This window comes from Babylonia areolata, chromosome 28, assembly GCF_041734735.1.
Source record: "Babylonia areolata isolate BAREFJ2019XMU chromosome 28, ASM4173473v1, whole genome shotgun sequence".
NCBI classification, from domain to species: domain Eukaryota; kingdom Metazoa; phylum Mollusca; class Gastropoda; order Neogastropoda; family Buccinidae; genus Babylonia; species Babylonia areolata.
The window spans coordinates 2,210,523-2,224,427 of record NC_134903.1 but is presented as its reverse complement, the minus strand read 5'-3'; the positions used below and the strand labels follow the sequence as shown (position 1 = coordinate 2,224,427).

Below are 13,905 nucleotides of genomic sequence, written 5' to 3'. Positions count from 1 at the left end.
AAAACTACAGCCATGACTGACTTGAGACACACAGACAAAACTACAGCCATGACTGACTTGAGACACACAGACAAAACTACAGTGATGACTGACTTGAGACACACAGACAAAACTACAGCCATGACTGACTTGAGACACACACAGACAAAACTACAGTGATGACTGACTTGAGACACACAGACAAAACTACAGCCATGACTGACTTGAGACACACACAGACAGACAAAACTACAGTGATGACTGACTTGAGACACACACAGACAGACAAAACTACAGCCATGACTGACTTGAGACACACAGACAGACAAAACTACAGTGATGACTGACTTGAGACACACAGACAAAACTACAGTCATGACTGACTTGAGACACACACAGACAAAACTACAGCCATGACTGACTTGAGACACACAGACAAAACTACAGCCATGACTGACTTGAGACACACACAGACAAAACTACAGCCATGACTGACTTGAGACACACAGACAAAACTACAGTGATGACTGACTTGAGACACACACAGACAAAACTACAGTGATGACTGACTTGAGACACACACAGACAAAACTACAGCCATGACTGACTTGAGACACACAGACAAAACTACACTGATGACTGACTTGAGACACACAGACAAAACTACAGCCATGACTGACTTGAGACACACACAGACAAAACTACAGCCATGACTGACTTGAGACACACAGACAAAACTACAGCCATGACTGACTTGAGACACACACAGACAGACAAAACTACAGTGATGACTGACTTGAGACACACACACAGACAAAACTACAGTGATGACTGACTTGAGACACACAGACAGACAAAACTACAGTGATGACTGACTTGAGACACACAGACAAAACTACAGTGATGACTGACTTGAGACACACACAGACAAAACTACAGCCATGACTGACTTGAGACACACAGACAAAACTACAGCCATGACTGACTTGAGACACACACAGACAAAACTACAGCCATGACTGACTTGAGACACACAGACAAAACTACAGTGATGACTGACTTGAGACACACACACATACAAAACTACACTGACAACTGACTTGAGACACACACAGACAAAACTACAGTCATGACTGACTTGAGACACACACAGACAAAACTACAACCATGACTGACTTGAGACACACAGACAAAACTACAACCATGACTGATTTGAGACACACAGACAAAACTACAGCCATGACTGACTTGAGACACACACACAGACAAAACTACAGCCATGACTGACTTGAGACACACACAGACAAAACTACAGCCATGACTGACTTGAGACACACAGACAAAACTACAGCCATGACTGACTTGAGATGCCAGAAAAAGGCGTTGCCAATGCGCTGACTGAGCAGACTTCTCTTGAGCAAGAACTGAGTGAGGGGATTGTCCAGGTAGGGTTCGTACTTCACCGCCTGTCAGACACACACACACACACACAATCAATCACACACACACACACACACACACACACACACACACACACACAATCAATCACACTTACACACACACACACACACACAACAATCACAACACACACACACACACACACACACACACACACACACCACACACAATCAATCACACTTACACACACACACAATACACACACAAAAACACAATACACACACACAGAGAAAATCATCCAGTCAGCTGGTCCAACTATGGGCCACAATGAAGACATTTCATATTGCGCAAAAGCTCTGATTATCAACATCATCCAGAAAATACACTCCAAAGCGACCCACAAAAGCTCTGATTATCAACACCATCCAGAAAATACACTCCAAAGTGACCCACAAAAGCTCTGATTATCAACAACACCAGAAAACACACTCCAAAGTGACCCACAAAAGCTCTGATTATCAACACCATCCAGAAAATACACTCCAAAGCAACCCACAAAAGCTCTGATTATCAACATCATCCAGAAAATACACTCCAAAGCAACCCACAAAAGCTCTGATTATCAACATCACCAGAAAATACACTCCAAAGCGACCCACAATAGTTCTGATTATCAACACCAGAAAACACACTCCAAAGTGACCCACAAAAGCTCTGATTATCAACATCACCAGAAAATACACTCCAAAGCGACCCACAAAAGCTCTGATTATCAACATCACCAGAAAATACACTCCAAAGCGACCCACAAAAGCTATGATTATCAACATCACCAGAAAATACACTCCAAAGCGACCCACAAAAGCTATGATTATCAACATCATCCAGAAAATACACTCCAAAGCGACCCACAAAAGCTCTGATTATCAACATCATCCAGAAAATACACTCCAAAGCGACCCACAAAAGCTCTGATTATCAACATCACCAGAAAATACACTCCAAAGTGACCCACAAATGCAGTGTTTTGTTTCTGTGTTTTGTTTTTCATTTTTGCAATTAGAGACTTGCCTGTGGTTATTCAATAAGTGAGTTTTCCACAATCACTGTCAACAGATTTCCTGACAATTCCTTTTCCAAAGTTAAATTCTAGACTATGGTCACAGACACACACACACACATATACAACACAAACACACACACACAATCACTCCCCCATCAACCACACACTCAAAAGTTAAGTTCTTGACTTTGGTCATACACACACACACACACACACACTCACTCACTCACTCCCACACGCTCACAAATCCACAAAACAACCCACCCCCTCTTACCTGCACAAGCTGCAGGAGATACTGGGCCAGCTTGTCATCCATCAGCCCTTTGTCCAGACTCTGCACGGCGAAGGCTCGAACCTGCAGGTCGGAGTAGGAACAGTCCAACAACTCCAGGGCCGTCTCTGGGCTGGTCTGGGGCCAGCATCTCAGCAACTGGTACAGCTGGTGCACACACTGTGGTGTTATCTACTGCATTGTATTGTACTGTATTGTGTTGGATTGTACTGTAGTTTGTACTGTATTGTATTTGGTTGTATTGTACTGTATCGGATTGGACTGAACTGCATTGTAATAGACTGTATTGTACTGTACTGTGTTGCATTTATTTCATTGTATTGTACTGTACTGCATTGTACTGTGCTGCACTGTGTTGTACTGTATTCAGTTGTATTGTACTGGACTGGATTGGACTGAACTGCACTGTACTGTATTGTAATATATTGTGCTGTATTGTAATGCATTTCATTGTATTGTATTGCATTGTATTGTATTCTGTTGTATTGTACTGCATTGTATTGTACTGCATTGTATTGTTGTGTTGTATTGTATTGTATTCTGTTGTGTTGTATTGTACTGTATTGGATTGGATTGTACTACATTGTACTGTATTGTTACAGGTGATATTGTATTTCATTGTATTGTACTGTTATGTATTGTATCGTAATGGGCTGTATTCTACTGCATTGTATTAAACTGTACTGTACTGTGTTGTATTATATTAATAGCATTGTACTGTACTGTATTGTATTGAATTGTACTGTACTGTATTGTACTGCACTGTATTGCAATGTATTGGGCAGCTGCAATAATTAGTGGACACAAATTGTATTGTGTTGTGTTTTATGTTGTGTTGTGCTGTATTGTGTTGTACTGTGTTGTTATGTATTGTGCTGTGTTGTGCTGCGCTGCACTGCGTTCAACTGCATTAGACTGGACTGGATTGTATCATATGTCATTACATTTTATCACATTGTACTGCACTGGATTTCATTGCATTGCATAGTATTGGATTGGAATCTACAGCACTGAAATGTGTTGTGTTGTGTTGTACTGCACTGCACTTTATTGTGCTGCATTGTATTGATCGTGTTGTCGCAACAACAGCTGGACAAAAGTTCTGTTGTAATGGACTGGATTGCATTACATTGCATTGTGCTATTTTGTACTGGATTGTTACAACAACTGGTGGACAAAAATTGTATTGTATCATACTGTATTAAATTGTATCATACTGTATCAAATTGTATTGTATCATATTGTATCATATTGTAATGTATTGTGTATCAAATTGTACTGCATTATATTGTTGCAACAACTGGGTTTTCGTCTCATCCAAATGATAAGCCTCCAGACCACTACTCAAGGCGCCATCACCATGATTTGAATCCGGGACCCTCAGATTGACAGTCCAACGCTTTAACCACTCGGCTATTGCGCCCGTCCAGTGTATGAATGAATGTGGGAGCAGCAGCCCAAGATCGAAGAAGATGATTATAAAAATCTGTCAGCCTCTTACCTGTGCAACGTTTTCCCGGTCGTTCCATTTGATGGCAGCCAGCAGCTTGGGGAGGGAGTGAGGTATGGTCACACACTTTTCTCTGCACAGTGCCAAGGTTATACGTTCAGCTGGTACTCTATGCACATTTTCACTTATTTCAATTCTAGTATCTTTTTAATAAATGCACATGAGCTTTATGTGCGTGAAAGTGTGTGTTTATGCTTGTGATTGTGCATGCGCATATGTGTGTGTGTGTGTGTGTGAGTGAGTAAGTGAGTGAGTGAGTGATTGAGTGGGTGTGTGGGTGTGTGTGTGAGGGGGGTGGGGGGTGGGGGTGCACGCCTGCGTAAAAGCAGGCGCATGTGTGTGTATGCATGTGTGTGTGTGTATGTGCATGCCTGTGCATGTATGCAAGTATATGTGTGTGCACACATGTACAAGTATGCTCTTGTCCAGTTCAGCCAAACCAATCCCATGACAGTACACTGGTAGTCAGTATACTGGTTGCAGTTCTTGTCCCAACACTCAGAAAGAAGCAAGCGCTCTCTCTCATACATACACACTAACAAACAACTAGTATGCACAAATGTGAAACACATACATGCTCATTCTTTCCCCTTTACACATACACACACAAACACAATCTACCTAGCATACACACACACACACACACACAGACTGTGACACACACACACACACACACACACCCTGTCTCTCCACCAAACAAAGCACAACTCCACACAAGGAAGGAACCATCCGACAAGACAGAGCGAGGGAGGACACACACACACACACACACAGTCACACACACACACAGAACACACACATAGACTGTCACACACACACATACACAGACTGTCTCACACACACACACACACACACACACACACACACACTGTGACACATACATACACTGTGACAAACACACACACACTCACTCTGTCTCACCACCAAACAAAGCACAACCCCTCACAAGGAAGGAAGCGACCGAGGGAGTGAGTGAGTGAGGACAGACCCACCTCATCTTCCACAAGGAGTGAGGAAGTGAGGACAGACCCACCTCATCTTCCACAGAGAGTGAGGACAGACCCACCTCATCTTCCACAGGGAGTGAGTGAGGACAGACCCACCTCATCTTCCACAGGGAGTGAGTGAGGACAGACCCACCTCATCTTCCACAGTGAGTGAGTGAGGACAGACCAACCTCATCTTCCACAGGGAGTGAGTGAGGACAGACCCACCTCATCTTCCACAGGGAGGGAGTGAGGACAGACCCACCTCATCTTCCACAGGGAGGGAGTGAGGACAGACCCACCTCATCTTCCACAGGGAGTGAGTGAGGACAGACCCACCTCATCTTCCACAGGGAGTGAGTGAGGACAGACCCACCTCATCTTCCACAGGGAGTGAGTGAGGACAGACCCACCTCATCTTCCACAGGGAGTGAGTGAGTGAGGACAGACCCACCTCATCTTCCACAGGGAGTGAGTGAGTGAGGACAGACCCACCTCATCTTCCACAGGGAGTGAGGACAGACCCACCTCATCTTCCACAGGGAGGGAGTGAGGACAGACCCACCTCATCTTCCACAGGGAGTGAGTGAGTGAGGACAGACCCACCTCATCTTCCACAGGGAGTGAGTGAGGACAGACCCACCTCATCTTCCACAGGGAGGGAGTGAGGACAGACCCACCTCATCTTCCACAGTGAGTGAGTGAGGACAGACCCACCTCATCTTCCACAGTGAGTGAGGACAGACCCACCTCATCTTCCACAGGGAGTGAGGACAGACCCACCTCATCTTCCACAGTGAGTGAGGACAGACCCACCTCATCTTCCACAGGGAGTGAGGAAGTGAGGACAGACCCACCTCATCTTCCACAGAGAGTGAGGACAGACCCACCTCATCTTCCACAGGGAGTGAGTGAGTGAGGACAGACCCACCTCATCTTCCACAGGGAGTGAGTGAGGACAGACCCACCTCATCTTCCACAGGGAGTGAGTGAGGACAGACCCACCTCATCTTCCACAGGGAGTGAGGGAGTGAGGACAGACCCACCTCATCTTCCACAGGGAGTGAGTGAGGACAGACCCACCTCATCTTCCGCAGAGAGTGAGTGAGTGAGGACAGACCCACCTCATCTTCCACAGGGAGTGAGTGAGGACAGACCCACCTCATCTTCCACAGGGAGTGAGGGAGTGAGGACAGACCCACCTCATCTTCCACAGCAGTTCCTTCTCCTGCTCAGAGATGTCGGACAGGGGGTCCTTGGAGATGATCTCCTCCAGAGCCAGCTGATCCTTCTTGTTCACCTCAGGCAGTGGCTGCACACACACACACACACACACACACGCACACATATGCACGCACACGCACGCACACACACACATGCACACACACACACGCACACACACGCGCACACACACACACACGCGCACATACACACACACACACGCACACACACACAACCCAGTGGTTAAAGCACTGGACTTGTGTCGTCTTCTGCTAGTTTGTTTGTGGGCTGCAACTCCCACCCCTTCACTGGTATACATGTACATGTGCATTGTTTTGCTTGTTTTTGTTTTTTTTCTGGTTCTACAGGACCAATATTGTTCAGACCAGATGTCGCCCGGAGTGGGTGGATGGACTGTAACTAAGTACAAGCAACAAAGATAGATAGATAGATATAGACAGACAGACAGACACAGACAGACAAATAGATAGACAGACACACAGACAGACTGACAGATAGACTGAGAGACAGACAGACAAACAAACAGATAAACAGACAGACAGACAGATGGATAGACAGACAGATAGATAGACTGACAGATAGACAAGACAGACAGACAGATAAACAGATAGATAGATAAACAGACAGACAGACAGATAAGACATACAAACAGACAGATTAACAGATAGATAGACAGACAAGACAGACAGACAGATAGACAGATACACAGGTAGCCAGATAGACCAATATTTTTCAGCCCTGATATGCATGGTTGGCTGGGCTATTAGCAAAAAAGACAGATAGATTAGATAGAGATAGACAGAGATGGATAGATAGATATAGATACATACATACATACAGATTGATAGATACATAGATACTTACAGACAGAGATAGACATACAGACAGACAGATAGATAGACAGACAGACACTAAGACAGATACATAGATAAACATACAGACAGGCAGATGGATAGACAGAGACAGGTAGATAGACACTAAGACAGACACACAGATAGGTTGACAGACTGACAGACAAATGAACAATAGACTCACCTGCATCATACCACCCTGATGTTCCTTGAGAGACACCATACGTGCCAGCTGTTCAGACTCACCTGCATCATACCACCCTGATGTTCCTTGAGAGACACCATGCGTGCCAGCTGTTCAGACTCACCTGCATCATACCACCCTGATGTTCTTTGAGAGACACCCACCGTGCCAGCTGTTCAGACTCACCTGCATCATACCACCCTGATGTTCCTTGAGAGACACCATGCGTGCCAGCTGTTCAGACTCACCTGCATCATACCACCCTGATGTTCTTTGAGAGACACCATGCGTGCCAGCTGTTCAGACTCACCTGCATCATACCACCCTGATGTTCCTTGAGAGACACCATACGTGCCAGCTGTTCAGACTCACCTGCATCATACCACCCTGATGTTCTTTGAGAGACACCGTGCGTGCCAGCTGTTCAAAGTGAGACTCACCTGCATCATACCACCCTGATGTTCCTTGAGAGACACCATGCGTGCCAGCTGTTCAGACTCACCTGCATCATACCACCCTGATGTTCCTTGAGAGACACCATGCGTGCCAGCTGTTCAGACTCACCTGCATCATACCACCCTGATGTTCCTTGAGAGACACCATGCGTGCCAGCTGTTCAGACTCACCTGCATCATACCACCCTGATGTTCCTTGAGAGACACCATGCGTGCCAGCTGTTCAGACTCACCTGCATCATACCACCCTGATGTTCCTTGAGAGACACCATGCGTGCCAGCTGTTCAGACTCACCTGCATCATACCACCCTGATGTTCCTTGAGAGACACCATGCGTGCCAGCTGTTCAGACTCACCTGCATCATACCACCCTGATGTTCCTTGAGAGACACCATGCGTGCCAGCTGTTCAGACTCACCTGCATCATACCACCCTGATGTTCCTTGAGAGACACCATGCGTGCCAGCTGTTCAAAGTGAGACTCACCTGCATCATACCACCCTGATGTTCCTTGAGAGACACCATGCCTGCCAGCTGTTCAGACTCACCTGCATCATACTACCCTGATGTTCCTTGAGAGACACCATGCGTGCTAGCTGCTCAAAGTGCGACTCGGGCGGGTACACCAGGGGGTGGGAGAAGCGGTCAAACTCTATCTCCAGGCACGGGCAGTCCTTGTTGGGGTTCGATACTGTCGGGATGGGAAAACAAAGCATGCTGCAGAGTGTGTGTGTGTGTGTGTGTGTGTGTGCGAGAGAGAGAGAGAGAGTGAAAATGGGGGAGAGAGTGCATGAAAATGGGGGCAGGAGGGTGGGGGGGGGGGGAGAGAGAGAGAGAGAGAGAATGTGGGGCAGGGGGGGTGTGAGAGAGAAAGAGAGGGTGAAAAAGGGGGAGAGGCCAGAGAGGAAAGAGACACACACACATGGAGAAAGAGAGAAAGACTCTGTGCGTGCGTGCGTGTGTGTGTGGGTGCGCGCACACGCGCGCGTGTGTGTGTGTGTGTGTGTGTGTGTGTGTGTGCGTGTGTGTGTGTGTGTGTGTGTGTGTGTGTGTGTGTGCATGCATCATGTGTGTGTGTGTGTGTGCATGTGTGTGTGAGAATGGGAGATCTTTATAATTATATATATCTATCGATATTATATAAAGAGAGAGACAGAGACAAAGACAGAGAGACATTGACAAAGAGGAGAGAGAGAGAGAGTGAGAGAGAGAGAGAGAGAGAGAGATGGTTTATTCAATTAAGGCCATAGCCCCATATGAATAGGGGGTAATAACAGTTTTACATGTGTCATTGCAATCAGAGAGAGAGAGAGAGACTGTGTGTGTGTGTGACATATACTGGGCAGGCCGATGGGGTTGAGGAGGTCGTCCATCCCTTGCGGCATGGGCCACAGGTACAGTGACTGCTTGTCGCTCTGCAGCCGGTTGTTGAAGTTGAACAGCTGCAGGTTGCCCCAGGCCAGAGCGTATTGCACCTGCCCAGGAAAGGAAAGTTTCAGTTTCAGTTTCAGCATCCCAAGGAGGCGTCACTGCATTCAGGTCAGATGCCTGCACAGCTGTTATTGGACCTGTCGAGGAAAGGAAAGTTTCAGTTTCAGCATCTCAAGGTTATGTTGCCTTCGGAACAGATGTCTGAACAGCTGTTATTGGACCTGTTGTGGAAAGGAAGTTTCAGTTTCAGTTTCAGCATCTCAAGGTTATGTTGCCTTCGGAACAGATGTCTGAACAGCTGTTATTGGACCTGTTGTGGAAAGGAAGTTTCAGTTTCAGTTTCAGCATCTCAAGAAGGCGTCCCTACGTTCGGAACAAATCCTTGCACACAACACATCTGCTAGGCAGATGCCTGAACATCTGTCATTGCACCTGCAGAGGAAGGAAGGGAAGTTTCAGGTGTTTTTCTTGTTTGTGTTTTTGTCTTTGGTGGCTGGGAAGCAAGCTTTAATGATACTGGTTCAGGTAGTATTATCTATACTGGTTCAGGTAGTGTTATCTATACTGGTTCTGGTAGTGTCGTCTATACTGGTTCAGCTAGTGTTATCTATACTGGTTCAGGTAGTGTAGTGTATCTATACTGGTTCAGGTGGTGTAATCTATATTGGTTCAGGTGGTGTCATCTATACTGGTTCAGGTAGTGTCATCTATACTGGTTCAGGTGGTGTCATCTATACTGGTTCAGGTAGTGTTATCTATACTGGTTCAGGTAGTGTAGTGTTATCTATACTGGTTCAGGTGGTGTCATCTATACTGGTTCAGGTGGTGTCATCTATACTGGTTCAGGTAGTGTAGTGTTATCTATACTGGTTCAGGTGGTGTCATCTATACTGGTTCAGGTAGTGTCATCTATACTGGTTCAGGTAGTGTCATCTATACTGGTTCAGGTAGTGTAGTGTTATCTATACTGGTTCAGGTGGTGTCATCTATACTGGTTCAGGTGGTGTCATCTATACTGGTTCAGGTAGTGTAGTGTTATCTATACTGGTTCAGGTGGTGTCATCTATACTGGTTCAGGTAGTGTAGTGTTATCTATACTGGTTCAGGTGGTGTCATCTATACTGGTTCAGGTGGTGTCATCTATACTGATTCAGGTAGTGTCATCTACACTGGTTCAGGTAGTGTTATGCTTGGGGGAAGGTGGCAGTGTCCGTGAGAGGGAGTTGGTTCCATTCCAACCCTCGCCCTTTCTCTCAAGTTCGGCTGGAAAATCAAACTGAGCATCTAGCCATTTGGGTGAGACAGTAAATTGAGGTATCGTGCGCAGCCCGCACTTGGCACGCTGAAAAAGAACCCATGTCAACAAAAGTGTTGGCCTCTGGTAGAATTGTGAAGAAGAAATCCACACATACAGGAACACAAATACATAACCTGATACATGCTCTCATGGCCGGACCGGCGCACTGGGTTATGCTGCTGTCAGGCATGTGCCTGGCAGATGTGGTGCAGCGTATAAATATGGATTTGTCCGAATGGAGCAACGTCTCCTTGAGAAAATGAACACTGAAACTGCCACACCAGGCAGCTACCTACCACCCATTTTTTTGTTTCTGCTTTTCAGTTTCAGTTTCGGCATCTCAAAGAGGCGTCTCTGCGTTCAGAACAAATCCATACATGCTTCTCCACACCTGCTAAGCAGATGCCTGACCAGCAGCATAACCCAACACTGGGCTCAGTCAGGCCTCGAGTGAGCGCAAGCACATATGCATTTGTGTACCTAAAAGACTGGATTTCTTCAGCAGAATTCTGCCACAGAACAATACTTTTGTTGCCATGGGTTCTTTTTCAGTGCGCCAACAGCATGCTGCACACGATCCTCGGTTTATCGTCTCATCAGAATGGCTAGATGCTCAGATTGATTTTCCAGTCAAACTTCGGAGAAAGGGAGAGAGGTTTAGCAGTCCAGCCCTGGAAGACAGACACTCTAACATCTCCGCAGCAATAAAGAACAGTTTCAGCTTCAGTTTCAAGGAGGTTCCATACCGCGCAAATTGACCATATACCCTTCACCACATCTGCTTAATATCTACTTTATATTAATAGATAAAAAAACAAATAAAGGTAAATAAACACACATACACGCATGCACACACACACACACATTCCCACATATCACAGATCCCACAACACACACACACACACACACAGAAAGCCACTGAAACAGTGCAGATGATGGGGTAGCACAACAACAAAATCCCCACAACACACACACACATCACAACACACACACACATCACAAACACACACACATATATCACAACACACACACACACACATCATAACACACACACACGTATCACAACACACACATCACAACACACACACACATCACAACACACACACACATATATCACAACACACACATCACAACACACACACATATCACAACACACACACATATCACAACACACACACACATCACAACACACACACATCACAACACACACACACATATCACAACACACACATCACAACACACACACATCACAACACACACACACATATCACAACACACACACACACACATCACAACACACACACACATCACAACACACACACACATATATCACAACACACACACACAAATATCACAACACACACACACACATCACAACACAAACACACCCACACAGCCACTGAAACAGTGCAGATGATGGGGCAGCACAACCAAAAGACCCCAACAACACACCTTCCGGTTGCGGCGCTTGGACTCGGAGCAGATGGACAGACAGAGGCGGGCGCTGCGAGGGACGTCAGGGATCTTGAGGAACTCGAGCCACTCATCCCAGCGCGGGTTGGTGGACTCCACCATCTTGCTGCTGCGAGGCTCACACAGCGCCTCCGTGCCGTGGTAGATACAGGCCTTGACGTAGATCTGCAACAATCAGAGGCACTTTAGTAATCCACATGCATGTAGACTGACAGGTGCAATAGCCGAGTGGTTAAAGCGTTGGACTGTCAATCTGAGGGTCCCGGGTTCGAATCTCGGTAATCGTGCCTCGTGGGTAAAGAGTGGAGATTTTTTCCGGTCTCCCAAGTCAACGTATGTTCAAACCTGCTTGTGCCTGAACCCCCTTCATGTGCATTAGCAAGCAGAAGATCAAATACGCGTGTCAAAGATCCTGTAATCCATGTCAGCGTTCAGTGGGTTATGGAAACAAGAACACACCCAGCATGCACACCCCCAAAAACGGAGTATGGCTGCCTACATGGTGGGGTAAAAATGGTCATACACGTAACAGCCCACTTGTGCACATAGAGGTGAATGGGGGAGTTGCAGCCCATGAACGAAAAAGATTAATCCACATGTATATATGATTGTTCTTGTCTTTGTTGCTTTTAGTCCACTCGACCGCACTGGGCCATATCATCAGGACTATCAAACCATACAAATGCGTCAACACAAAACTGTCACATCAACAAACAAAAAAAACCAACTATGCAAATGCTCAACCGTGTGAACACAAAACTGTCATATCTACAAAAAAACCCACAAAGACAAACCCACGAAATACAGTTCATGACACAGTGTCCCAACCATTTAGCTCCTCAGGACAAACAAGACTAGGCTGTGCTGAACACCAGCCACTCCACTTAATTTATCAACCCCAGATTACAAAAAATCATAAAAAAGGAAAAAAAACAATATTTCAAAGCCAACCAAAAAATACATTAAAAAGGCTATAAAGGCTGCTGAATGGGCAGCTGGTGTCCATCCCAGTGTTTACAATCTCAATACCTAATCGCCAGAGCAAAACAGTACAGACAGTACATCATAGACTGCGGAAAAAGTGTCAAGGCTTGCTTGAAAGAAGAGAAAGAAGAAAACGAAGACGACAATGAAGCAGGTGAAAAAGATGAAAACAAAGACAACAATGACAGAGAAGATGAAGAAAACAAAGATGACGATGAACAAAAAGATGAAGAAAACAAAGACAACGACAAAGATGATGACGAAGGAGAAGCTGATGATGACAATGAAGAAGAAAATGACAAAGACGAAAACAAAGATGACAAAGAGGCGAAAACGTAGATGACAACAATGACAAAGAACAAGATGATGACGACAACAGTGAAGAAGATGATGACAAAGAAACAGAAGCAGCTCAAGCTCCTCACCTTGCCCAACTCCTTGATGTTGACGTAGGTGGCGCAGCAGATCTTGATACGCAGTGTGGCGTGGACGTCCCACAGAGAGATGGTCTGCTGGTTGTTGATCTCTGTCAGAGCCTGGATGCCTGTCATACATATTGTAACAATAATAATAACAGACATTATCACTAATACTATTATCATTATTATCACTAGTAGTTGCATCAGTCGTAGTAATAGTAAAAGCAGAAGTATAATAATAATAATGATGATGATGATGATGACAATAAAAATAACGAGAAGAGGATTTTCATATAGCTGCAAGAGGAAACAAGTTCTAAGCACTTTACAAAGTAAATGC

General features: G+C 45.6%; 1 protein-coding gene across 2 annotated transcripts in view; it reads right to left on the bottom strand.

Annotated features, from left to right (window-relative positions):
- LOC143302109 (phosphatidylinositol 4,5-bisphosphate 3-kinase catalytic subunit alpha isoform-like) overlaps positions 1–13,905 on the bottom strand; it is a 43,521-nt gene that overhangs the window by 18,842 nt on the left and 10,774 nt on the right. For both annotated transcript variants that reach the window (XM_076616643.1, XM_076616642.1), the window contains exons 6-13: positions 13,572–13,690; positions 12,142–12,327; positions 9,301–9,436; positions 8,510–8,652; positions 6,431–6,540; positions 4,234–4,315; positions 2,715–2,879; positions 1,342–1,445 (exon numbers count right to left, since the gene is read on the bottom strand). In XM_076616643.1, coding sequence (XP_076472758.1) covers positions 1,342–1,445; positions 2,715–2,879; positions 4,234–4,315; positions 6,431–6,540; positions 8,510–8,652; positions 9,301–9,436; positions 12,142–12,327; positions 13,572–13,690 — 1,045 coding nt within the window. The remainder of the gene's footprint in view (positions 1–1,341; positions 1,446–2,714; positions 2,880–4,233; positions 4,316–6,430; positions 6,541–8,509; positions 8,653–9,300; positions 9,437–12,141; positions 12,328–13,571; positions 13,691–13,905) is intronic.